At 39.4% G+C, this 26,797-nt stretch overlaps 1 protein-coding gene across 1 annotated transcript in view; it reads right to left on the bottom strand.

Moving 5' to 3' along the window:
- The window catches only part of ankfy1 (ankyrin repeat and FYVE domain containing 1), a 98,995-nt gene that overhangs the window by 60,008 nt on the left and 12,190 nt on the right, over positions 1-26,797 (bottom strand). Inside the window, exons 3-8 of the mRNA XM_063031506.1 lie at positions 21,940-22,058; positions 18,168-18,303; positions 10,812-10,935; positions 7,751-7,900; positions 6,611-6,776; positions 2,260-2,464 (exon numbers count right to left, since the gene is read on the bottom strand). Of these exons, the coding sequence (XP_062887576.1) occupies positions 2,260-2,464; positions 6,611-6,776; positions 7,751-7,900; positions 10,812-10,935; positions 18,168-18,303; positions 21,940-22,058 (900 nt within the window). The remainder of the gene's footprint in view (positions 1-2,259; positions 2,465-6,610; positions 6,777-7,750; positions 7,901-10,811; positions 10,936-18,167; positions 18,304-21,939; positions 22,059-26,797) is intronic.

Here is a 26,797-nt window from a genome sequence, read left to right as displayed (position 1 = left end):
GGAGAAATTCAAGGGTGACTATTTTCTAAATGAAGAGAAAATACAAAAAACTGAGACGCAAAGGGATTGGGGGTCCTTGTGCAGGATTCCCTGAAGGTTAATTTGCAGTTCAAGTTTGTGGTGAGGAAGACAAATACAATGCTAGCATTCATTTCAAGAGGACTAGAATATAAAAGCAAGGATGTAATGCTGAAACTTTATAAATTATTGGTGAGGCCTCACTTTGAGTATTGTGAGCAGGTTTGGGCCCCTTTTCTTAGAAAGGATGTGCTGAAACTGGAGAGAGCTCAAAGGAGGTTCACAAAAATGATTCCAGGGTTGAATGGCTTGTTATATGAAGAGCATCTGATGACTCTAGGCCTGTATTCACTGGAATTCAGAAGAATGAGGGGTGACCTCATTGAAACCTATCTAATGGTAAAAGGCCTTGATAGAGTGGATGTAGAGAGGATGCTTCCTATGATGGAAGAGTCTAAGACCAGAGGACGCAGCCTCAGAATAGAGGGATGTCCTTTTAGAACAGAGATGAGGAGGAATTGCTTCAGCCAGAGGGTGGCGGATCTGTGGAATTCTTTGCCACAGGCATGGGTAGCTTTGGAGACCGAGTTTTTAATGTATATTTGAGGCAGAGGTTGGATAGATTTTTGACTGGTCAAGTTGTGAAGTGATACATGGCTGAGAGGAAAATCGGATCAACCATGATGAAATGGTAGAGCAGACGCAATGGGCCAAATGGCCTAATTCTGCTCCTATATTTTTATGATCTACACTGCAACCAATTGTAAAGCAGACTGAGTGTTACATAAACACATAATGAAAGGTATTAATACAACACAGTAACAAGCACTGTTCAAAGCTACTGTAAACAATGGTAACCAAGTGTATAATTAAACACAGATCTTTACTTTAGCTACTTGGTAGCACCATCTCTCCCCAAAAAAAATTTCCTTTGTAGACTTGTGTAAATAGACAACATATTCAAGAATCATTGTGCATGCTTAAAGAGTCAATATTTAAATGCCTATTCCCAGATGCCCTAGCAATGAGCTCCCTTCCTGAACTGCTGTAGCCCTTGGCGTGGTATACCCAAAGTGTTGTTTGGGACAGGGTTTTTGAGATTTTGACCCAAAGGTCAACACATTTGCAAATCAGGATGGTGTGCAGCTCAGAGAGCAAATTCCAGGTGGAGTAAAACATATTGCACTATTTTTTTAAATGAGATTCACATTATACCAATATCAGCACTTTTGTTCCCAAAACATTTTATCCAAAGGGTTTTAAGAAAACTTTCAGCTCCTCAGTGTGGAATGACAAGAAAGTTTAAACAGTAATCTCCTTCCCTATAAACTTTGTAATGGCTGCATTTAGCTTTACTGTCTCTTAGCACTGGCCAGGACATTGGAATGCATCAGTTTGTTTTCCTGCTACGTGATTATGACTAGGATCCATCTCCATTTCTTGCAGACACTACAGGATATTTCATGCATACAAATTCTTTTTCTTACAAACCATAGGTTTATTTTCTGAACTCTACTACATCTGAGAAGAGCAAGGCATCTGTGCTCTTCCCATTTTCAGCAAGTGCCATGTTGAAATCACAGAATTAGTGACAGAAACACTGGCATCACGTCATAGTGTTAATGTGTGTAGTGCAATCCCAAGTCTTTATAGAGTCAAAATCTTGAACAACAATGTTTTTCACTCACATAAACCAGAAAAGACCTTTTCGTAAAATATGTGACACCCATTAGCTGGCAAAGTTGCACCATCTTGGTCCTTGTCAGCTACCAAGAATTTTGCTTCTGAATGTTAGAACTAGTCAGAAACATTCAAGAAATATTTAATTAATTTAAAAGTCCAAACCCATTAAAAACATTTTACTATTTCAAATTTATCTGCTATTTGTCATTTAACTCTGTAGCCATTCCACCGCATTCAAAGTCCCTCACCGGCCATTCCTCACAGTTCTAATTTCTGACTGATGAAACCAAACAATGCAGTCGGTTTGTGCTCCAGTGTTGAAGCGCAGCAGGTCTGGGAATTCTAAATCCACATGGGAATTTCATAATTCTCGATGCTGGGACTGCAGACTAAGTTTTGGCAATTCTCAGTAGGTTCCAGCCCATCACACAAGGAGACCAGGGAGCATCTGGAATATTCTCTTGCTTTCTTTTCCTGACCCTCCAATGATCCTTTTGGATGTCACTCACTGGGCAACATGCCCCCAAAAAACCCAACATCATCTCAATGGTTACTCACCGTCCTTTGCTATCCTGCATATTAGGATTGGCAGCTGCTTCTAAAAGTGCTTGTGCAATATGTGCCATTCCTGTCATTGCTTCTGACGAGTGGCTTTTGTGACTATATGAGGCCACAAGGTGAAGTGATGTCTCCTGCTCACCATACGTAGCTGCATTTATACAAGAGCCATTCCGAATCAAGAAGCTAGCAGAGAATTCATCACCTAGGTTAAAACAAAACATTGAACATATTTAGCTCCAAACCCACACACTACTTAATATATCCAAGAGTACTACTTGGCAGGATTGTAAAAATTTAAAACACATCACAGCATAATGTGACTAAACAAATGCTGCGTAAGGCCAGACTACAGGAAGTACATTACAGAGCCACTAATGGATCAAGTCTTTCCAGCATGTCTTTCATAAGTTTACTATGGGATACCCAGGAACCATTTCCAAAAAATGAGGAAGATAAAATGCTTAAATGAGTTTTTAAAAAAAAAACGGGAAATAGAATGTGCAAACCATAAGGTTTTGATTTTAATTCAAAGCTGCACACTGACAATAGCTAGAGGACAAAGATTAAGCAATTGAGATAACTGTGATAATGAGCAAAACAAATGCTACTGAAAAAGTTATAATCGGAAATGAAAAGCTTAGGACGATTAATGGAGTCTAATGGGCAACTCCTTTACTTGCATCTTTGGAAAAAGCTCTATTTCCATCTTTAATATCTCTACTTTCCCCTTTCAGGGTTCTTTTGAAGACCATGACCTGGAGTTACGCTGACTACGGTTCTTACGCGGGAATGGGACCCATTCTCGGGGTTTCACAAATGGCCATTATTCAGCATGCCAAGGGTTCGGCCAAAGAGCTTTGCTCGCCTTCAGAGGACTGAGATTTCGTGGCTCTGGAGATAGGGGGGGAGTCGGAGGTCAGTGTCCAGGCAGAAGACCGGTGTGTCATGGGAGATGGAAGATCTAAGGCCGTGTGGCCAGAGACCCGAGATCTTTGGGCACAGAGCTCGGAAAAAGTGACACAACGGACTTCTAACATCGTAAACCAGCGAGTTGTTTGTTATGTCTCCCCTCTTGCTGTGAAACAGAAACACCACTTTCTCCCTTATTAGGGAGAGAGAGCCTGTGGTATGTCAAATACCTGGTGAACAAGTAGTTTTTGGGGTACTGCAAGTCTGTGTCTTTGCTGTTGCTTTGCTCACACTTGAGTGCATGGTGGCGGGTGCCGATGTTTTTTTTTGCTGGTGAGGGGAGGGGGGGAGATTGTTGCTTACTGCCACTTACGCACGGGAGGGAAGGAAGCGGGGGGGCGACTTTGGGGCTCTAACATTTAACTGTTATTCTTTGGGGGCACTCCTCTGTTTTCGTGGATGGTTGCAAAGAAAAAGCATTTCAGGATGTATATTTCTCTGACATTAAATGTACCTTTGAAATCTTTGAAGGTAATGACAGGAAATTCAAAAGCTTTGCAAAGGAAACCGGACTAATACTTGAAGAAGGCTGATAAACTGAGGAAGAAGTTGGTGCTTTTGGCTTAATTGCATTAACAATGGGGGGGTGGGGGAGGTGACTAAATAAAACTCATAGTATTACAACAAAATGAACGGTATTCTTTTGTGTGCATCATTTCTTTATTATACTGCTCTCTGGCAAGACCATATAGAAGGACATGTTTTATAAGGCTGCAAATCTGAACGAGATGGATTCAGAACAGACCCAGATCCCCATTCATCAGACCATGAGTCCACCAAGTTACAACCAACAGTTTTACAGGAGATCTGCTGGTCCAACCGCCATATCTGTAGCAGAGCACTCACAAATTACAATCAGAACCCATACAGCAAAAAAGGCATCAACATCTAAGACCGCAAGATATAAGAGCAGGATTTGGCCATTTCGTCATAGATGATCCATTTCCCTATCGGACCCAGTCTCCTGCCTTCTCCCCATATCCTTTCACGCTCTAACTAATCAGGAAACTATCAACCTCTGCCTTAAATATGACTTGGCCTCCACAGCCGCCTGTAGCGATGAACTCTACAGCTTTCCCACTATCTGGCTAAAGAACTTCCTCATCTCCATTCTAAATGGACATCCCTCTATTCTGAGGCTGTGTCCTCTGGTCTTAGACTCCTTCACTATAGGAAACATCCTCCCCACATCTACTCTATTGAGGCCTTTCAACATTTGATAGGTTTCAATGAAACCACCCTCCCCCCATTTTCGTAATCATGAAGAAGGTACGCCAGCAGTTCTACTTCATTAATAATTTGAGGTGGTTTGGTCTGTCATCAAAGACCATAAAATTTCTACAGATGCACCATGGAAAACATTCTCAGCTAGCACAACCCTCCCCACCAGCGAAAACATTTTCAAAAAGCAGTGCCTCATGGAGAAGGACCCTTACCGTCCAGGACATGCACTCTTCTCTTTATTACTATCAAAGTGGTGGTACAGGAGCCTTGAAAACCCACACAAGGTTTTAAGAGCAGCTTCTTCCCCTGTCATCAGATTGCTGAACGGTCCATGAACCAATGAGCAGTATCTCACTACTCTCTTACACCATTTTTTTTTATTGTGACTTAAAACAATTTATGTCTTGCACTGTAGTGCAACCAGAAAATAACATTTCATGATGTGATAATAAACTTGATTCTGAAAATAGTAAGCAGCTAAACTGCTCAAATAACTGTTTCATTCAAATAGTAGCAGGGGAAACTAAAGCTCTTTAACTGTTGTCTGTCCCCATACAAGACAGGCAAAAATTTTTTAAAAATTAAAAGTTTTGCCCTTCTTGGTCATATTCCTTTCCAAGCACATGGATTTATGACAGTGATCAAATTAGCTAAATTATAATATCTTATCAAAACTGCTTCACATTAGAAACAAGCATGTTTGTCTATACAAAAAATTAACTTGGAAAGTTTGATTTGCCCTTATGATTTGTGAAAAACATCTAGAAGTTCCAATTTTTCAAACAGTAAAGAAGGAATAGACAGTAATCACTCATGGTAGTTTGAACAGTCAGAAAAGCATCAGAACATTTCAATGTATTTATAGCTCACAGTTCTGGACATAAAAGTGCAAACCAGCTGTCTTTTTGCATTTCTTCAACAGCATTTCTGAAACCTGCAAACGATACCATTTTGAAGTGGAAAGAAAATTCTACCTGCAAGCTCCTTCATGTCACACACTATCTAAACTTGGAAACATTCCTTCACTTGGTCTAAATGATGAAACTCCAGGTGGCAGGTTACTTCAAGAACAATAACATAAATGTGTAGATAGCAAAAACATTGCAATTTTGCCAGCAACACCCGCATTCTACAAGTAATTGAAAAATGCAAAGAACACAAAATGAGGTACAAAAGGAATTTCCAATCCCCCTTTGTTCAGAAAATGGTGGTATAAAACTGAAGCAACCATTTTCAGTTGTTCTGAGGCACATAAAGGGGCTACTCCAGAGCTGGTCTTTACTAAATATAGAACTGTCTGTAAGATTGCTGGTCTTCCATTTCCAAAGGATACTAAAGAATTACTGGAGTTTAATTCTCCAGTGCAGCCCGACCATTGAATTCGTTAGATTCAAAGTGGACAATGGTATTTTAAAAGAATCTTGTAAAGCAGATCTGGGTTTACCATTAGTTGCCATAATTACTGTGCAATTGGCAATTTTAGGTTATTAAATAACCATTACACGGAATTATTGTGTTATTTTACTGTGCGGTGCCAGAATGCGATGTTTATGTAGACAAATTTTAACAAAATCAGCTATTAACAGAATTGATGAAGAAAACAGTTTTTGGGTGGAACAACAAAACTTGAACTCTTAGGAAATGACCTACGGATTTGACACATTCTACAATTACAACAATTCAAGAACATTGCCCCCATTCATACCCTAAGAAACAGCTGCTGAAAATGGTCGATTCTGATTTAATTTATCCACAACTGCCATTCACCTTTTCATTTAATCTCACCTGATACTGTTTCAGATTTTGTCTTTTGTTCCCTTATCCCTTGCACTCCCTCTGTACTTATTTTGTATCCATCATCTCTCCAGCTTTGATAAAGAGAACAACCTGAAAGATTTAAATGTTTTCCACCCTTGCTCACATGCTGCTGAATACACAAAGTTTCTAGCACTTTGGTTTTATTTCAATTATAATATGGTTCTTGCAGCTGCAGTATAAATAGGTTTATACTAAATAAGTAGATCCACATCTTCATAACTTGCAAAATATGCTACTGAGCCAATTCCACATAAACAGAGCATGCCGAACACTGGAGAAAACTCTGGACAGTTAAATGATCAATGCATGGACCTTTGTTTGTTCACTTTCACTTTACCTCTTTGGATAGCTTTGTGAAGTAAACTCCAGCCATTCTTATCCACCATATCAACATCTGCTTTGTTATTAACCAGCGTTGTTGCAATACTCTCTAGCCGTCGAGATAGAGCCAGATCCAAGGCCAGTTCTCCGTTATCATCAAGTTCATTTAGTTTACCAGGCAACTATAGATTAATAAAATGCTTTAGTGAACACTGTGAGAATCAAAAAAAAAATTCTTTTACACTACAAAATGAAGTTGGCCAGATTTGTTTTTGGTGCTGTTACTAAACACACGCTTGACACACTCAGACAATCCCTTTAAAAAGAGGCAAATATTTATTCCCAAAATGAGCTCCATTTCATTTGTACATCCTTAGGTGTGATGGTTGTTAACAAAATCAATGTACATGCAATAAATAAATCTGAAATCTTTTCACCAGTTAAATGTACTCCACAATTTGTAACTTTTAAGCAAAATCCAATAAACTAACCAGATTGATTACCAGTAACCCAGGATATTATGCAAAATAATGGGAATATTTTAACCACAGAACAGAAATAAGCAATTCTCAAAGATAAGCAAGCCTGAGAAATTCTCAGCAATATTGCTTTCAAGGCCGTTTCTTCTTCAGAAGTTTCATTTGTACAGAGTTAAATCCCATAATTCATCAACAACTTTGAATCGCAGAGCACAGAAACAGGCCCTTCTTCCAACTCGGTCTTCAACCATCAACGTTGCATATATGCCACATTCCTATCATTCCTATCAGCCCCACCGGTCCAATTCTACCAATCAGCTCAGCAGTGATCATTAACCTGAAAACCTGCATTTCTTCGGTATGGGGGAGGAAACCAGAGGAACTGGTAAAAACCAAGGGTAAACTCCACAGACAGCAGCCAAGGTCAAGATTAAACTTCGGTGCAACTGGGACCTGCTGCCTCTCTGCTCTCGAGACCCACGTGCCACCCAACATCTGCTGCAGATGCAGCTGCAGCTCATCTTGAAGGCTACAGCAAAAATGCACTCCTTTCAGCTAACATACAATGAACTAGACAAGATTGCTCAATGTTACAATATAAGAAGGTTGAGAATTAAGATAAGCACCAATATCACGGCACTGCTTAATGCACTTTAGTTAATAGCTATTACTTCTACCTGAGAATCCATTGCAATAAGGTGGAGAAATACAACATCTTCTCTTTCCACTTTGATAGCTTTATGCAAAGGGTATTCTGTTTTTGATTTAATCATTTTGTATAATAAAGGAGCAGTCATGCTGCTGAAATCATCCTTCTGCAGGTCATCCTGGATAAATACAGAAACAGCTTTTAGTAGCCCACATGGGCCAATAGATAAACAATCAAAGCAACTATTTTAAGGCTGTTGAGTGATTAACAAAATTAATGACAGCATTAATCACATTGTTGTACAACAGAAAGCCAATATTTTTAAAAGGTGCAATGGAAAATGCTTTGACATTGTAATCTTCATTGACGTAATTTAAGTTCTCGTATCCAAACCGCTTGTAATGTTCTCTATTCCAGCCTCATGCACACTGCCAAGTTTATTCTCTCCACTTTTGGCAACTGGTCCAGTATCTTGAGAATAGTTACTACTAAACAAATACTACAAATAGTCTTTTTGTGATTAAATATTCCAAGGAAAGAGCAGTGAGGAAGTTAAGTGGACAGGTTTGGTCATGAATGCCCTTCACTCTGTCCCTGATCTGGGCATTTATTGCTGATGCAGGATAAAAACAAAACCAGAAATGTTGAACAGGTCAAGTGGCAACTGCAGAGAGAAACAGCTAGTATTTTAGATCAATGCCAATTGGTTCTGATTAACAGTTTCAAGAAATATTCGATTCAATCCTAGTTCAAATCCAACAGGAGCCACAGAGCAACTGTGGAACTGTTTACTCTCAGACCCAGTGAGAAGTAAATGCACCAAACCTAATCGTGAGTGTGAATATACACCATGACACTAAGACACTGAATCAAAATGACCTTGTGTCAGTCATCCTCGCAGAATCTAGATATCTGAGCCAAGATTCTGCTGTTTCTAAACACAGGACCTTTGCTGCTTCTGGCCACATCCTTCATTTAAAACAAACTTATTTACCAGTCACTAACTATTCCACAGTTACCTGGCTGAGTAATGGAGCTCAGAACCTGGACGAAGTTTGTTACAATCAGGATTCCTAGCACAGGGATAGTTTTCTACTGACCAAGACAGAATATTATGATCATTCTTCAAAATATAATTTTAGTTCAATAAGCAAAATTTTACTTTTAAAATGGATGTTAATTCCCTTTTATTGACTGTAACCCTTAAATGTAGTTGAGAACGCTGATGACTGTTTCATAGCATGTTTGGTGCAATTTTCCATTCAGTTCTCAAAGTTTTCTGCAAATTACGTTTCTACCCATCAATCACAAAGGAGAATTCATCATTCTGTAGATGCCATGGGTGAGGAAAATTACTTTAGAAAAGCAATGAAAGTTTTACAGAAGACATGCAAAGGAACAGAATCATACCAAATTAGTAAGAAGGATCTTGATTAATGAGCTATAGTTGCAGATAATGAATGGTGACCTGTCCTGGGGAATGGAAATGTGGATTGGGGTAGATGAAATTGCTGAGAAAAGGCCAGATTAGGAACCAATTGATTTATTACTATTTATGAAGTAAAACAGTAACTTTTTTTATTGAAAGATCATTGACTTCAGTGGATAGACACAAGTACAGAAATCTTTCATGGGAACATCCAACACTGCAATCCAACATTTGATGCTAAGTGGAACAAAATTCTACTGCTATGGAGACCGGAACTGGATCTCTCAGGTTATTTTGCAAGAAACTACAAAAAAAATAGCATCTATGGCCATATTCTTTTACTTAAGGAATAGTTAAAGTAACACGGGCTCTGAAGGTGAAAGTAAATGCATTCCTAACAATGATTTCCTGCTGTCTAATATTACAAAAGAAAAATACTGCAGATATTGTAAATCAGTCACTTAAACATTGAAGCAAAGTACTAATGCTCTCCACAGATGCTGCTTGCTAAGAGTTTTTCCCAGCATTGTTTTTATCTGCATCTCAGTCGGGTTACACATTTCACAATGACAAGTCAGGGTGGGAAATGTAACTCATGCTCACCACTAGATGACATTATTAATCTGATGCAACTGGTCTATCCTGTATCCAACTCATCGCAATGATTTTTAAAAAACTATCTTACTATTAAACTGGAAGATAAGCAAAGAATTTGTTGCCACAAGGTCCTGCAATAGCAAGTGAAGGAATGATTTAATAACTAAAATAAAATACATATTAAAAGACCAACTTGGCTACAACACAGGGGAGGGGCCAATAGCATCAAAGGCTTATGTCCAATTGAGAAGTCAAAGACCATTTTAATCTTGCATTTCATCCAAACACAATCGTTCCATTGAGGGACGTGGAAGGCAAAACTATAGTTACCACTTTTATAATGGAAATGAACTACTTCAGCAAACAAGTTCAAACCAATCCCCTCACGGCTCACTGAAAATTTAATGTGGGGCCAAAAAAGCCATTCAATCTCCAACTTACAGTGAAAACTCTGCAAACACTCAAAAGATATGGATAGAATTTGAAGCAAATTTCTGGGTGAATTAAAGTTAATAGTCATATCCAGCACCCATCATTCACTCATCAGGTATACCAAAGTAAACTTCAAACAACCAGTTTTTCATAATTGCGAAATAGTGTCGTTTCACAGTAGCACTTCAATATTACAGACTTCAGGAAGTTAGAAATGTTGCTGAAAAATTCCCATCTTAAATTGCACCTGAAGCGAAAGTAACCTTGTCCAAAAATGTCCCATTTCCCAGAAAGCAAATCCCTACAATTAAATCAACCAAAGTAGATTTTCAGCAGGTCACGTCACCAACTTGGGAAATGAGGCAAAGAATGTTCAAGTCGCCCATTTGATATGGGCAGAGAATTTATTGATGTCACAGCAAAGGCAACGTTAAATTGTTGCCAAGTCAAAAATTGTTAATAACCGAGAAATGTTCAGGACAAACCTGGAACTATTCTAAAGACATAGCACAAAACATAACTTAGACCTAAACATTATGCCTTAGGTGCATCTTTCTTGCTAAGTATCTCAAGACATTTCACCACATTGGCAATGCTACATAATGCAAGCTATTGTGATCCTGCGACTCACCCAATGGCTGGCTATGATTTCAGAACAGTAGTTCAGTAATGCAACAGCATTCAGCTCCTCTGCAGTCTGATAGAACCGGATGCAGTTCCTAACGTTAACCATCGACATTACTCCCTTTTCACACCTGTCAGTAGGAAAAGATTTACTGCCTCTGCGTTAAAGAGTACAGGACACTTCAAAAAAAATTTTAGTTGCCAGCAATAAAGAGGTTAGCATTCAAACATCTTATAATAGTGGGTTACAACATTCACTAGACATGCTTATTTCAACAAGAGTGCAGATCCTTCTGAGCGCAAGAGTAGATCCTTCTGGTGTATCAGCATCTTAGCTGTGCAGAAACATTGGACAATAAAATAGAAAGTGAGCAAAAATGCCAGCTGTCAGAGCACAAACTTTTGTATTGACATCCTCTGGTCAAAGTTTTCAATGCTGACCTACCTTATTTTTTTTTAAAGTGATAAAAGGGAAATGTAGGCATGGATTTAAAAAATTGCAGATCATTGTTCTACAATAAATATTGAAGTCAGAGGACAATTAAATGGATTGCAGACTGACTAAACATAACTGTGAATTATTTAGATTGGTCATGGCCAACAGGAATGAATACTATCACAACCATTATCCATAATTTACTTGCACTTGTTTTTGAGAATCAACCATCTTAAAGTTTAAAGAACTGGGAAGTAAATGACAAGGGCTGAAAAAAAATCTAGACTTGCAAAGGAGAGATAAAAATTAGTTCTTAAAAGTAGACACGTGAAGTTTTTAAGAAGAACAAGGCAAACCATTTACTTCCTGGAAAACTAATCTATATGGAGTTGCAAATCACAAATTCATCAGTTGACATCATCAGGAAATGAAGCCGTACACGTAAATGGGGACAATTTCTGGGGGACTTTTATATTAAGCTTCTTTTAAGCTCAGTTACACTACAATTGAACATTATGCATAATTTCAATAGTATAAAAATGATATAGAAGCCACTGGAAATAACTCAAAATTTACAAACATTAAACCAAAAACATGTGGACACCAAGAAGGACCAAAAATACCAGAACACTTCTAGAACAGAAGACCAAGTAGTAACCAGACTGCAGGCTTTAAAATTTGTGTGGACAGGAAAAGTATTTGAACTTGGTGAGCTGAGGGAAATGAGTTGGCAGTATGGAAGAAAGTTGTGAATGAATCCAATAAGGTCTTAGTAACAATTGGAATGAGGAATCTGCAAACAGAGTGGTTGGAGTGCTCAGTAAAGATAAACTTAAAGGGAAGCATAGAACAGGACGCCAGTGGTGGAGCAAGGCAAGGTAAAGTTAAAATAAATCAGTGCAACAGGACTATTTCTTGATCTTGGAATGCGCAAGATTTAACAACAAATAACTTCACAAGACTTGGAGTTCCTGTTTGTAAAATATGCCATCATAGCTTACTGCTTTTGAACATGTAGATTTCTGCCAAAGTAAATGAACGTTGCTGTGAGTTATGAAGCCGATTATAGAGATGCATTTACATATGTCAAAGCATACCTAACTTAAGAACTGATGAACAATGCCATGTCATTTTGAGCACAAATGAACCACATGCAGGTAAATGCAATACACAAATACTACATGACCCAGTACTGCAAGGATGTTACAAAAGAGGATGCTGACCTTCACCAGGTTTGTATCATAATCCTGATAACGTGCAGGAAACAGAAGGTCTTGATACAGTAAATGATCTGATTTTCAAATATACCAAAGACTAGGAGTATAGAATATGAAATGCCTTTAAGGGAATGCAAAGGAAGTAATTTAGCATCACTGTCCATTGTTAACTTACAGTTTTAATGCTCAAATACATTTTTTGCACCATCAATGAGCGTTTAAAGAGGGCATGAATTAGATTGAAAGCAAGGAAGAAATGATGCAAAAACATGGCATTTTCTCATGCTTTTGATTATACAACTGAACGGGCAGTTGAAGACAAGTCACAAATGAGATAAGTGGAAGCATCATCAGTTATCTCAAGAAAAGCCAGGAGTAAAACTTCAACCAGAGAAAGTTAAAGTTAATTGCTAAGCAGGTTGAAAGCTTCTATAGAAAATACACTTGTGTTCCCTGTGACTGGAATGACCGTAACTAGTGGTCACCTCATGTTCTATAGACCTCCACTGGAACATAACGGGACAATTGTTCTTAACCAAAGTAAGAACGTTTTCAGCCAATGGATGCTGAATCTTTGGAATTCTCTACCCATGAGAATGGTGAAGGCCGTCATTCAACATACTCATTGGTAGGTTCTTGGATATCAAGGACGTTGGGATCAGTGAACTACGGTACCGAAGAAAAAAAAAATCAGCTGCACTAAATTGGAGGAGTATAAAGGGCTGCAAAAGACCAACTCCTACTCCTATTTTGAAAATCTTAGTAATATTGACACCTTCTGGGCAACACAGAAGACCAGATATTTTTTAAAACTATCAAAGCAGAGTAGAAAAATCTTAAGTTCAACAGAATGCTACGTTCCGTAAATGAAACAATGAGTGAGATGGTTTAATCAAACCATAAAGAAGGGTCTCGGTCCAAAAAGTCGACTGTTTACTTTTTTCCATAGATGCTGTCTGACCTGCTGAGTTCCTCAAGCATTTTGTGTGCGTTACTTTGGGTTTCCAGCATTTGTAGACTTTCTTCTGTTAGTGGTCATTTCATGCTCTCAATATTTATTATTTCTTTTTCAGCTCTTTCTTTTTGTATTTGTACAGTATGTTGGTTGTTTTGCATATTGGTTGTTGTCTGTCCTGTTGGGCGTGATCTTTCATTAATTCTATTGTTTTATGTACTTACTGTGACTGCCCACAAGAAAATGAATCCCAGGATTGTATATGGTGACGTATATATACTTTGATAATGAAGTTACTTTGAATTTTGGTAAGAAGACAAGTACTACATGTTCTGGCTCTGGTTACTCAAAAACAAGGAAGTAAACATGAAGGCAGTACACATAAAAGATAAAGCTAATCTCAAATGTTACAATTTATGATAAAGGAGTGTGATCTTGGGATACTGACAGCAACACATCAGATTTCCTGATACAGCTAAAAGACAAATCTAGGCCCTCCTACTCTTAAGACAATACCCCACAATTGCAGAAATCAATCTAGTGAACATATGCTCCATTCCCTCCATTACAGAGATCAGAGCTGGACATATTATTCCAGGAATTACTTCACTGAGGTACTATACAATTGTAGTAGGAGTACTCAGACTCATATCCCCTTCCAGTAATGGTTAATACATAATCAGAATCAGGTTTATTATCACCGGCATGTGATGTGAAATTTGTTAACTAAGCAGCAGCACTTCAATGCAATACATAATCTAGCAGAGAAAAAAAAAGATAATAAAATAAAAATGAACAAGTAAATCAATTACATATATTGAATAGATTTTAAAAAGTACAAAAACAGAAATACTGTATATTAAAAAGTGAGCTTCAATGTCCATTCAGGAACTGGATGGCAGAGGGGAAGAAGCTGTTCCTGAATTGCTGAGTGTGTGCCTTCAGGCTTCTGTATCTCCTACCTGATGGTAACAGTGAGAAAAGGGCATGCCCTGGGTGCTGGAGGTCCTTAATAATGGACACTGCCTTTCTGAGACAACACTCCCTAAAGATAATCTACACACTCCTCCAACAGGGCCCCCTCTCCTAACTGCCCACTCCACCTCCCTTATTTGGTTCCAAGCTCCATCTTCCTTTGGTAACAGATTCCATCATCTGCAGCCCTTTGTTGCTTCCATCTATCTCCAACCAGCTTGTCACTGTTTTAATCCTTTCCTCTTCCATTGGCCGTCAGTGTTCCTCACCTGGATCCACCTATCAGCAGCCAGCTCTTGCTGCACGCCATCCTCTCAGTTCTTTATACTGGCTCTCTCTCCCACCTCCACCTGAAATATCAATTGTCCATTTTCCTCCACAGATGCCTGCACAACCTCAACCCCCTCCCCCATCCAAATCCTTCCAGCATTTAACATGTTGCTCCAGATTCCAGCAGATGCAGTCTCACGTCTCCAAGGCTAACCTATTGTTTGCTTTCTTGACTGCTTGCTGTACCCAAACAATTTTCAAATGACTTGGGTACAATGATATTCAGGTCCCTCAAAGACCAATACCTTTAAAAAAAAATTATTTAACAGGAACTCTGCCTTATTTTTTAACCAAAGAGGATGATATATTATATTCCATCTGCCATGCCCTTTTTCTATGCACTGAAGCTCTGGTGACAGCATCTCATTAACACTGGGGAGGTCAATACCCAATATTATGAATTTTATTTTAAGTTCATATTTTAGTGTTATGGACTACCCAGCTGGAAATGGGTTACAGACTTCCCACAGTAACCTCCTGTTTCCCTCCATCCAATCCACCTACAATCCTCCCATTTTGTTCCCTTTCCCATTCCACCAGCACCTCACCAAGCCACCATCACTCATTTTCAGTCCCAATTCCCAATCTCTCCTGGTCCCATTCTCCTACTGCTCACACATTTCATCCACAGGATTCCCTCCCCATCTAGTTCCACCATCATCGCTCCATTAATAGTTCCCCATTATCACCATGCTTTTTCCACTTGTAACTCGTGCCCTACTTATCAGCCTCTAGCTGCCACTTTCACCCCCACCAGCTGTTTCCACCCATCACATACCTGCCTGCCTCGCAACTCCATCCTTTCACTTATTGGTCTCACCATTCATCCTTTATACTGGCCATTGTCCCTCTCTATTCTTAGTCTGGATGTAGGATCTCAATCTAAACCTCAATTACTCAATCCACTCTCTCCAACTTCTGCTGCTCAAACTGCAAAGGAGTTTGTTTTTTGTACTTTGCCTTCTTGCTTTCCCCATCACAATGCATGTTGATCTTGAGACTAACCCATAGTTTTTGTTGAACAAGAATATCAGGGATCATGGAAATGGGTAGGTAAATTGAGCCAAAATACAGACTATGTCTAGAAACTGAATGGAGGAAAACCATTCTCAAAGGGATAAATGGCCTACAATCAATTATTACAGAGAGCAAGACCTGCTATGTAAATAGATAATAGCTGATGGCCCATAAAGTCTACTGCATCCAGAACTAACCTGATAGATCGGTCCGAAAGGTTAATTGAAGTGGCTAATTGGGTCCAAAGTCATCTTGATGATAGGAGAGATGGGTTGCAAGTCTGTGACCAGTGATAGATCACAGGGATTGGTGTTCAGACCCCAATTGGTTTGTGGTAATGTCAATTTCAATGAAAAGATGTGATTAGTAAACTTGAGGATGGCACCAAAGGATGTTGTGGACAGTAAGGGAGGATGTTTAAGGTTAAAGCAGAATGGAAAGTTGAGTACAGTATCAGCAGATAAACTTAACCCTGACAAATGAGAGGTGATGCATTTTAGGAAGTCAAACAGTAGGACGTATATAATAAATGGTATTCTGCCACTATGTTCTTTTGTTCATGCCTCTCCGATAGTGGCAACATCCCAACATCTACCCTGTCAAGGCCCTTAAGAACTTGTAAAATGACCCTTTGTTTTTCTAAACTATAAGGAATACGAAGCCAAATTATCTAGCTTTTCTTGATAGGATAAACCTGTAAAACCTGGAATTAGGTGAATGAATCCCCTATGGATTGCTTGGATTCTACCTTGCATTCCCTCCAGTGCCTCTGCTGTATATCTCACATTCAGCAATCAAACGTGCTGTATGCAATACTCCAAGTGTGTCGAGCATAACTTCCCAACTTCTCAATGCAACCCTTGAGAAATAAACTCTACAATGCTAGATATTGTCCACTAGCTTGCTAACTCTTGGAGGGGGAATAGTTAGCATCTGTACTCTGAAGGTACAACTGTGGTGCCAAGTGCCAACAAGTACTATTTCATATTCATCTGTCTTGAACCTCATCCGCCATTTTCCAATTCCAAAACATTAACAACCACATTGATGTCATGACTAAGAAAGCTCACCAATGCCTCTCTTCCCCCTGTCAATGCTTACCAACTTTTAATCCATGCACCAGAGAAACCATTGTCTGGACGCATAATTGCTCAGTCAGGCAACTGCTCTGCACATGACTGCAAAAAACTGGAGAACTGTCACACAGCTAAGCACTTCACAGGAATCTCAACAGACTTTGTCAATGAAGAAGCCAGAAAAATCAAAGACCCTATGGAAATTCTCTCTTCTCCCCCCTCACATTAGGCAGAAAAAACACAAGCCTGAAAGCATGTACCACCAGGCTGAAGGTCAGCTGCTATCCCACTGTTATCAGACTCTTGAAAGATCTGTTTATAAGATAGACTCTTGGCCTCACAATCTACCTCATTATGGCTCTGTCCGCCAGAGAAAGCAGGATCTCCCAGTGGCCACACATTTTAATTCCACATCCCATTCCCATTCTGACATGTCTATCCACGGCCTCCTCTACTGTAAAGATGAAGCCACACTCAGGTTGGAGGAACAACACCTTATATTCCGTCTGGGTAGCCTCCAACCTGATGGCATGAACATTGACTTCTCTAACTTCCGCTAGGCCCCACCTCCCCCTCGTACCCCATCTGTTACTCTTTTTAATGCACACATTCTTTCTCTCACTCTCCTTTTTCTCCCTCTGTCCCTCTGAATATACCTCTTGCCCATCCTCTGGGTCACCCCCCCCCCGTCTTTCTTCCCGGACCTCCCGTCCCATGATCCTCTCGTATCCCCTTTTGCCTATCACCTGTCCAGCTCTCGGCTCCATCCCTCCCCCTCCTGTCTTCTCCTATCATTTTGCATCTCCCCCTCCCCCTCCAGCTTTCAAATCCCTTACTCACTCTTCCTTCAGTTAGTCCTGACGAAGGGTCTCGGCCTGAAACGTCGACTGCGCCTCTTCCTATAGATGCTGCCTGGCCTGCTGCGTTCACCAGCAACTTTGATGTATGTTGATTCTACATTGCTGTTGCTTTACCTTAACCTAGCTCAGTGTACTCTGCAATGATATGATCTATATAAACAGTACTCAACAAGCTTTTCACTGTATTTTGTATTATACCAATTTGATGTATACTGTGACCCAAATTTTCCCACTTTTTACTGTGTCCTTTCTCCTCAAAATCCTTCCTCTCCACCCATAAAGCACCAGACCTTCATTTTTCTTGAACTTAACTTTAAACAATTTCCCAAATCTGACAACACATTTACTAATGAAAAATACCAAATTAAAATCCCAAACGCATTTCAAGTAAGATCTGCTCCATCAATTTCTAGCCTACAGAGGTCATATACAAACAGCAGAATGGATACAAGCCAAGTTCTCCTTGTGTGTATGAAATAATCTACCAATCTACCTACCTTTCCCGGAGTGGAAACAGCTGAAATCGATTGGCCAATTTCATCAGGTCAATGAGGAACACATCATCTTCTTTCAGATCCAGATCATCTGTGTAAACCCATCGGAGCATCGACATGGCCACCTTTGGATCAGCATCTAATAAGGAAAGAAATCTATAATATTAGAAAGATTAGCAGTTAAAAGTACAATGATCATTTAATTTTTTTGTTGCTGGAACTCTGATAAACAAAAAATGCTGCAAGGAGGGGTAGTGGAATTCAAGAGTTGCTGAAATTTACAATCTTCAAATCTGAAAAGGAAAAAATTCATGTGTTATACGAATAACTGTGGCACTTTCTGACTCAAATCGTGTCAGAAAAGTGAGGCTTACTTTTTCCTCACTCGATTAACATAGTCTGCTCTACATTTCATAATGTTAGTTTTCTTTCGATCATATTCACTGTCTACCTGTCAGTTTCTAGCTTTTATTCATTTTCTCATTCCAATACTTCATTAAGTCAGTTAACCTTGCCTCCAGAGATATTCCCTCTATCCCATCCATCCTACCCCAACCATCTCTAAAACCAAAGCCTAACTTGGTTTCTCTTTCCCAGTTCCGACGAAGGCCATCTGACCACAAATATTAGTTCTGTTTATTTCTAGTGGTCTACTCTAATGAGTGTTTTCAACATTTTCTGTTTTTATTTCAGTTTGTTGTGCAGGATGAAGATGATTTCATATACTGAGGGACCCTAGCTGACTACTTTAAAGGAATGGGCATCACAGCAAACCCAGCATTTATTGTCTGTAAGTATCCTCCAGAAGACGGTGCAACAACTGTGCAATCAATTCTAACACTTCTGGTGAAGGGATTCAGAGATTCTGCCAAGGAATTTCTAGCATTTAGATCTATACATATCCAAGTCATGATGGTGTGAACATGGATGGGAAACTTATGTGTTCCCATGCTTCAGAAGTCTTCTTCCTTCTTGATGATAGGGGTCACAGATTTGTTATTACAAGCAAGGTGAGTAACTTCCATGTATTTTGTAGGTAATACCCACCGCAGCCACTGTATGGCAGTGGTGGAGAGTGTAAATATCTACAATGGTGAACAGGTTACTGATCAATCAGGTTCCTTTCTCTTGGTGGTGTCACATTTCTTTAGACATTGGAATAAAAATAGAAGCAGAAAATGCTGGAGATACTCTACAGATGTGAAAATGTTCCTTGTTTATAATTTACATACATAGCACAGCAGCCTTGGACAGGCCATACAGCCCACTATCTTGATGACAATTTAGGAATGTTGCCCTCCTGACTATGATCCATATCCCTCCATTCCTTTCACATCCATTGATCATCTGGATAGTCAGAGGCTTTTTTCCAGGGCTGAAATGGCTAGCATAAGAGGACACAGTTTTAAGGTGCTTGGAAGTAGGTACAGAGGAGATGTCAGGGGTAAGTTGTTGTTGTTTGGTTTTTTTAACGCAGAGAGTGGTGAGTGTGTGGAATGGGCTGCCGGCGACAGTGGTGGAGGCAGATACGATAGGGCCTGTTAAGAGACTCCTGGACAGGTACATGGAGCTCAGAAAAATAGAGGGCTAGTTAATTTCTAAGGTAAGGACATGTTCAGCACAGCTTTGTGGGCCGAAGGGCCTGTACTGTGCTGTACATTTTCTATGTTTATGTTTCTATCCACGTGAGTATCAAACCCCATCTAACTGCCTGCTTCCCCTATTCACACAATAATTTTTGCCTCGCTACTAAAGCGCCCCATCAGAATATTTTATCCCAGAAATGAGGAAGGAATTAACATACTGTAACTCTTTTCTTTCAAAAAATCCAAGGGAAACCCAACTGTGGTCTTTAAAATTATAAATGTGAGGAATATGTTCAAACATGGAGGTGAATATCCTATCCCTATTTGGGAGAAAAAATTTCCACTATTTGCTACTAATTCCTTTAATGTCCAAAAATATGCCTCATATCTAACAATGACTGAGCTTCTGCATCCCCCAAAAGGAAGTGAACTCCAAGGATTCAACCTTCAAATTCAAAAATGTCACCTCACTTCCGTCTGAATTTAGTCTGACAGTGGCCAAGGTACAGTACCAGAAGACGGGCAAGCCTACTTAAGAATTTTGTACATGTCAATGAAGCGATCTCTCATTCTAAACTACAAAGAATTGAGGTTTGAACTACTCAATCCCTTCTCATTTCAATAACCAATCTGGTAAATCTTCACTAGTTCCTTTAATAGAAATAGATCCCCGAGTAAGAGAAACAGTTAAATACGGCTCTCTGGGCGTGGTTTCACAAAGATCCTAGATGATTTTAGTATAAGATACCTTTTCTGTTACTCAAATTTTCCAGCAATAAAGGCTGACATACCATTTTTATAAATGCTTGCTACACTTACACATTAGATTCAGGTGACTCTCAGAGACACCAAGTCTATGATCAACATTTCCCCAACCTCTTGACGTCAGTTTTCTTTTGAATATAGTGGTTAGTGTGTAAAACTCCTGGTTAAGAGGAAGGTTGACAAGTTAACAGGATGCAGCTGTCCATAATTTCCACATTGCCCCTCTTGAATCACAACCTGGAAGCTAGAGATCTACAAGCTGATTTTCTTCTTGGGTTCCTGACCAAATCGCTATTTACGAACAAGCTGAATGACCATTACTTGCTATAAAGTATACTTCTAGCATAATTTATAATTTTCTTGTCAAAACAAGGGACAAAAGGATATAGATTTTCCTTCTACACAACACTTTCTGTAGCACACTCAGGCTGAAAATGTCAAAATGATCCTAATTGGACTGATGTGACAAATCACTGAGTCAGCTTGATCGAGAGCTCTAAATGTATTTCATTCATTGGTTTAATTGGTTCGTCAGTCAATTGGGAAAGACGCTTATTTGGGCCAATTCAAAAAACAAAAACTAATAAAGAAAATAGCTGGGATTCCCTTTATTTATCTGGGATGCTATGCTGCTTAATTGGGACAGGAAAATGTTCCTGAACAGCTTCTAACTAGCGTCAGTCATGTGAACTTTTGGCTCCTTTAGATACTACACCATACTTAGAGCAATCGGTTTTTAAATACTGTCAACTGCACGTGCTCCTGTTCAAAATGCAGTGATTTTTCTCACTGATAGTTGGCAAGAAATAAGAAGCAAGACAACTTGGAATTGTTTTGCTCACTGTAGTTTCAAGCATCCAGGCTTGGAGATGCCAGAAACAGCTAGAAGTTAAAATAAAACAAGTTAGGAACTACGAAGAATTTGAAGGTATCAACAGTCACCTTGAATGTTACAATGAAAATGCAGATTTCGAGGATGCAATCATTGAAAACACTGCATGAAGGCAGTCCATTATCTATACATCTCTGCACTAGTTTTGTTCACTTACAGTTAATCAAAAGGACATAGCAGTGTGCTGGTTATCCACTGTGTACAACAATGACAGTGAAACTTCTGCAGGAGTGTATTTAAAGTGGAAAAACCACTGCACTGGGACAATTCCAATCTCTCGACCTCGGAAGTATGGGTGCAGTGGTATGAGTATTTGTCACAAACTGAGGTCTTGCTTGGTTGCAGTGGATAACCATGACCTCTTCTGGTTCATTTGTTTAAGACACAAAGAACCAGTAAACCAAATGCTTACCTTCTCCATACAGGAGACCAATAATCAATTTGAAATACATACATTCAGAACGTTGGACTTAAATGTAGAACAAGAAAATGAGGATTGTAGTACTGTAAATGTAGTAGCACGTGCACAAACCTGATAGATCTAGCTCGTGGGTAGAAGCAAGATTTGCAAGGCTCCAGGCATCACTGCGTGCTGCCATCACAAACTTGTGAGCATGGAGGTGTTTTTCCCCAACCTTCACTTTCAGGTCACTGCAAAACAAAACATGATTTTGGCATCAATGATGCCGGCACCAGTCACAAAACCAGACCAGGAAATGAACAACCAAAAGGCACCATAGACCATACAATTCAATTAATGAAGGAATTCAGCTTATTTACTTATTGTGCTGAAAAGCTGCAAGGAAACTCAAATTTTAAATTAAATATGACCAAGAACAATGCCTCAATCAAACGTCTGGAAGGAGTTAGAAGAGATTACAAATGGGAAGTGCTTTGAAAAAGTCAAAAAAAACTTTAGTGACACCTCAAATTACAAATTATGTAGAGAGGAAAAAAATCTGTAAAGAGCAAATAACTTATTTTAATGCTGATTTGACGGAATGATCAAGACAAAACATTATCTACAAAGATTGTCAATAACAATAGCCAGTTCTTCACCTCACCACAATACTGACCCATGAAAGGTGCACCAATCAAACTCACTGATCAGACGACATTGTACTAATCCAGTGACTACTAACAGAGTATGCGGCAACAGCATATCGCCCAAATGAATGTGCGTCGGTGTTTTTAAAAAATATTCAAACAATCCTCATTTTCTTGTACTGGGTAATCTTTGTTAATTTGTCTAAGATTTAGTTTTTCATTTCCCATATTCTGATTTGCCTTCCACAACACGACCTCTCACACCTCCTTTCCAAACTGAAAAGCCACCAGGATCTTCCTAATTACTCACTTGAAATGGAATCATCGTCACATCTACTCTGCCCTAATGCTCACTCACTTTGTTTTTCAATCAGCAATGGACACAGACTTTCAGATATTAATGGTTTCATTCTGCAAGGCTTCATTGTTCTATTTTGTTTGTTCATTACTGAGCTACGATAGTTGAACAAAATTAACAATCTGGGCTCTGTAATAGGCCTGTTGCCTACTATTTTGACCACATTCAGCACTACACATTTATACATATTATGCTCATTATATTTTTGTTGCTTGGTTTTTTTCTCGTACTTCTTTCAATTGCCACATGCAGTATCTTCCCAGCATTATTTGTCAATTAACTTATTGAGTGATGCATTCGCAGATGGTGCCTGTTGTACAAATCAATACTTCAGTGGAAGTATTCCAAACCCACTAAACCCTGCTGCTACAGTTCTGCTTCAAGGTCACAGCATGAAATGTCACATTTTTCCCTTTCAATTTTTAATCCTTCTCAAAATTCACTAACTGCATCTGCTTCCACCATTCTCTTGGGCAAGGTATTCTAAATCACTGAGCCAACCTGCAAAAAAATTTCCATGTTACATCTGCTTTGCTAATTATCTTAAATTTGTAAACTCTGATCAACTTACACTTGGAAACATTATCAAGATACATTTTTTTAAATTTAATATTAAATACCCTCTATTTCATTCTCAAGTAACTTCATGTAACTTGTGTCCTTCGTCCTTGATTCTATTCCAATAAATCTCATCATTTAAGGCCTTTACATCCTCTTTAAATTGTGGTACTTAATTGTTTTGTAAAAGGTTCAACACAGTTTCCTTTCTTTCTATTATGCCAAGAATTTTATTGAAAAAGTTTCAGCACGTCCTGTCACCATCAAAAATTTAGGCAACATCCATCTTTATTCCCATCTGCCCTTCAACATTTAGTTAATACACTGGATTCCCATTAATTGGGCCACTAGTTAATCAGGGCAGCCACCAAATTTCGATAGAAACCTATACAGGTTTCCCCCGCCATCCGAAGATAGAGCGTTCCTATGAAACGGTTCGTAAGCCGGAATGTTGTAAAGTGAATAAAGAATTACCATTTATTAATATGGGAAAAAATTTTGAGCACTCCCAGACCCAAAAAACAACCTACAAAATCATGCCAAATAACACATAAACCTTAAAATAACAGTAACATTTAGCAAAAGCAGGAATGATATGATAAATACACAGCCTATATAAAGTAGAAATACTTTTCTGCAGCACTAACGCAGCGAAAACCTCACGGCAGCACTCTCAGCAGAAACACTCCCTCCAGTAACCTTTAAGCTTTGATGCTGCCAAATCATACCAAATAACACATAAAAATACACAGCCTATACAAAGTAGAAATAATGTATGCACAGTGTAGTTTCACTTACTGGAATCGGGAAGACTCCAATAAATTGCAGTTTCATCACAGTTAAATACTTGCTAATACGAATAACCACCTTCTGTAATTATTTTCTTCAGTTCTGCTGGGAACTTTTCGGCAGCTTCAGTATCAGCTGAAGCACTCTCTCTGGTAAACTTTGAACTATGAAGCTGCCCTCGCCTCAGAAACCAATCACACCACCCATGACTACCTCTAAATTCCACTTTCGCAACACTTTCATCACCATCGTCCAGTGCTTACTGTTTCAGCTTATTAAAAAGACTGACTGATATCTCCTTAAGTATAAGAAAACTTAACGGAACACCACGCTTTGTACACCCATCAATCCACTCAAGCTATAGGCTTTCTATTTTATCCATTACTGGATGCCGACTAAGACAGACCACTTTGCTACGAGCAGAACCAACAGTAACATCGGCAGCTTTCAAGATTCTCTCTCTCTGCGTATAAATAGTGTGAATGGTGGACACAGGCAAGTTCAACGCGCGGACAATGTCCTTACTTCATTCACCACGATCAAAACGCTTAATTATGTCTAGTTTTACACAGTGTAACACCCTTACGAGCTCCTTTAGGCTTTTCCGATACCTTAGAACTCATCTTGCTAACGGATGCACAAAATAAATCGAGATAAAGCACGTGTTTAAGCAATGGCGGCTAGAATGCAGTTCCGGGGGAGGAGCTTGGCTGCTCGGGCGCACGCTGCCTTTTCTCGTAACAGTGAAAACACCTTCTGTTAGCGAAAACAGGTAACTAATGTAGGTCTTTCGTAACAGCGAGATATCATAAAGCGAACGTTCGAAAAATGGGGCCACCTGTAGTATGCCTTTGGTGACATACTAAGTTTCCTCAAACTCTGAAAGTAGAGCTATCAGTGTACCTTCTTCATGACTGCATCAATGTGTTGGGCCCAGGACAGATCATTTGAGATGTTCACACCAAGGAAATTAAAGGTGCTCATTTCCACCAGTAAACCTCTCAATGAGAACTGGTGTGCATTCTCCTGACTTCCACAATGAATTCCCTGGTCTTGCTGATGTTAAGTGTGAGGTTGTTACAACACCAGTCAACCAGCTAATCTATCTCACTCCTGTACACCATTTCATCACCACCTTAACATCAACTTCAAAAAGTAGTGTTACTTGTCGAGGAGCTTCATGGTGAGTCTCCAGCTCCCAGACACCCAGCCCAGCATGCACCACAGCAATGCCAGATATCATGGATTCCAGCAGACGGAGATCTGGCTGCCGCCATCTTTCATCCTAGCACCAGGAAGGGTGTAGAAGAAGATGGAGCGGGGGAAGGAGGAGTGGATAGGGGAGGTGAGGGAGGGCATGAGGTCATGGTAGAAAGGGTGGGTGAGGGGGTAGAGGAGTGGGGAGGGTGGACGTGAACGTGAGGGGATAGTCACAGTACAGGTGTGAGAGGGTATGGAGATAAGAGGGGTGGGGGTGAGATTGAGAATGGGGGTTATGGGGGTGGAGATGAAGCAGTGGAGGTGAGGGGTTTCCATGTTCAAACCAAGGGAAGAAGACTGTATGCAAGGTCAATGAGGGAAATCAAGGTGAAAAGTGAAGAGAGTAGCCAAAGTGCCCAGAGCAGGGAGAAAACTCCTCTATTCAGCACCAGTATCACTTCTTCATTCAGTTGCAGGGAAACAGTGGCTCAGCATTCTCATTATACTTTCTATAGGTACTTAGTTAAACTCACTCAGGTCTTTGAGTATTTGGATAAGAGACCAACCAGATGTTGGAAGCTCACTGTGTAGAGAAACTGATGACCAATAAACTGACTTGACAGTCCAATAAGAATCTGAGTTGCATTACATTGGCTTTAAAATGAACATTGCGACACTGGCAGCATCCTCAACTGAAGACAAATATTACACACCCATTTAATACCCCAGCTGTGGCTTTCGCCTATATACATTCAGTCCTAGTTGTTCTCACCCTTTTTTTTGACTACCCCTGTATTAGCTATCCTATTCTCAGTCACAATACATTTTTATGCTGCACTGTTCATGCTATATCCAGCTAAGATCTCAACTGTATGATGACTATTATCAGGAATGTTCTAGGTTGTTTTATACCTAATACTGAAAATTAGATATTGCATAGACCAAACTGCTAACTTCCATCGTACAAACTGCAGGGAATGAATAAATCTCCACAGCTTTTCCTTCCTCTCCTCCGTACCAAAGATGAATATTACCATTGGGTGTTCACATTATCAGAAGTCTAAAATAATCCATTTAATAGGTGCAAATGCAAATGATTGCAATATTACATTAAACATCAAACACCCAATTACTTCATTATTCAGTAACAAGCACCTGGGTTACGGTCAGTCTGATATATCAACTTGCATCTCATTCATGAGTAGTCCTACAAAAGAGTTTCATCCAAACTCATTTGCAGAAGCAGAAAAGACGTCAAATGATCAATTACATCAAAAGTCTATAGCAGTACTGCTGAATTTCGATGTTCCCATGGCTATATTTACAATTTTTACACTGTCAGTTTTAAAAAGTGAAAAGCTATATCCTACTTCAACCAAATCAAAGGATTTACCAGTTTTAGCTATTTAAGTTGCGGCTTCATTGCCAAAAGACAAAC

Source organism: Mobula hypostoma, chromosome 23 (assembly GCF_963921235.1).
Source record: "Mobula hypostoma chromosome 23, sMobHyp1.1, whole genome shotgun sequence".
NCBI classification, from domain to species: Eukaryota; Metazoa; Chordata; class Chondrichthyes; order Myliobatiformes; family Myliobatidae; genus Mobula; species Mobula hypostoma.
This window is presented reverse-complemented; position numbering and strand designations above follow the sequence as displayed.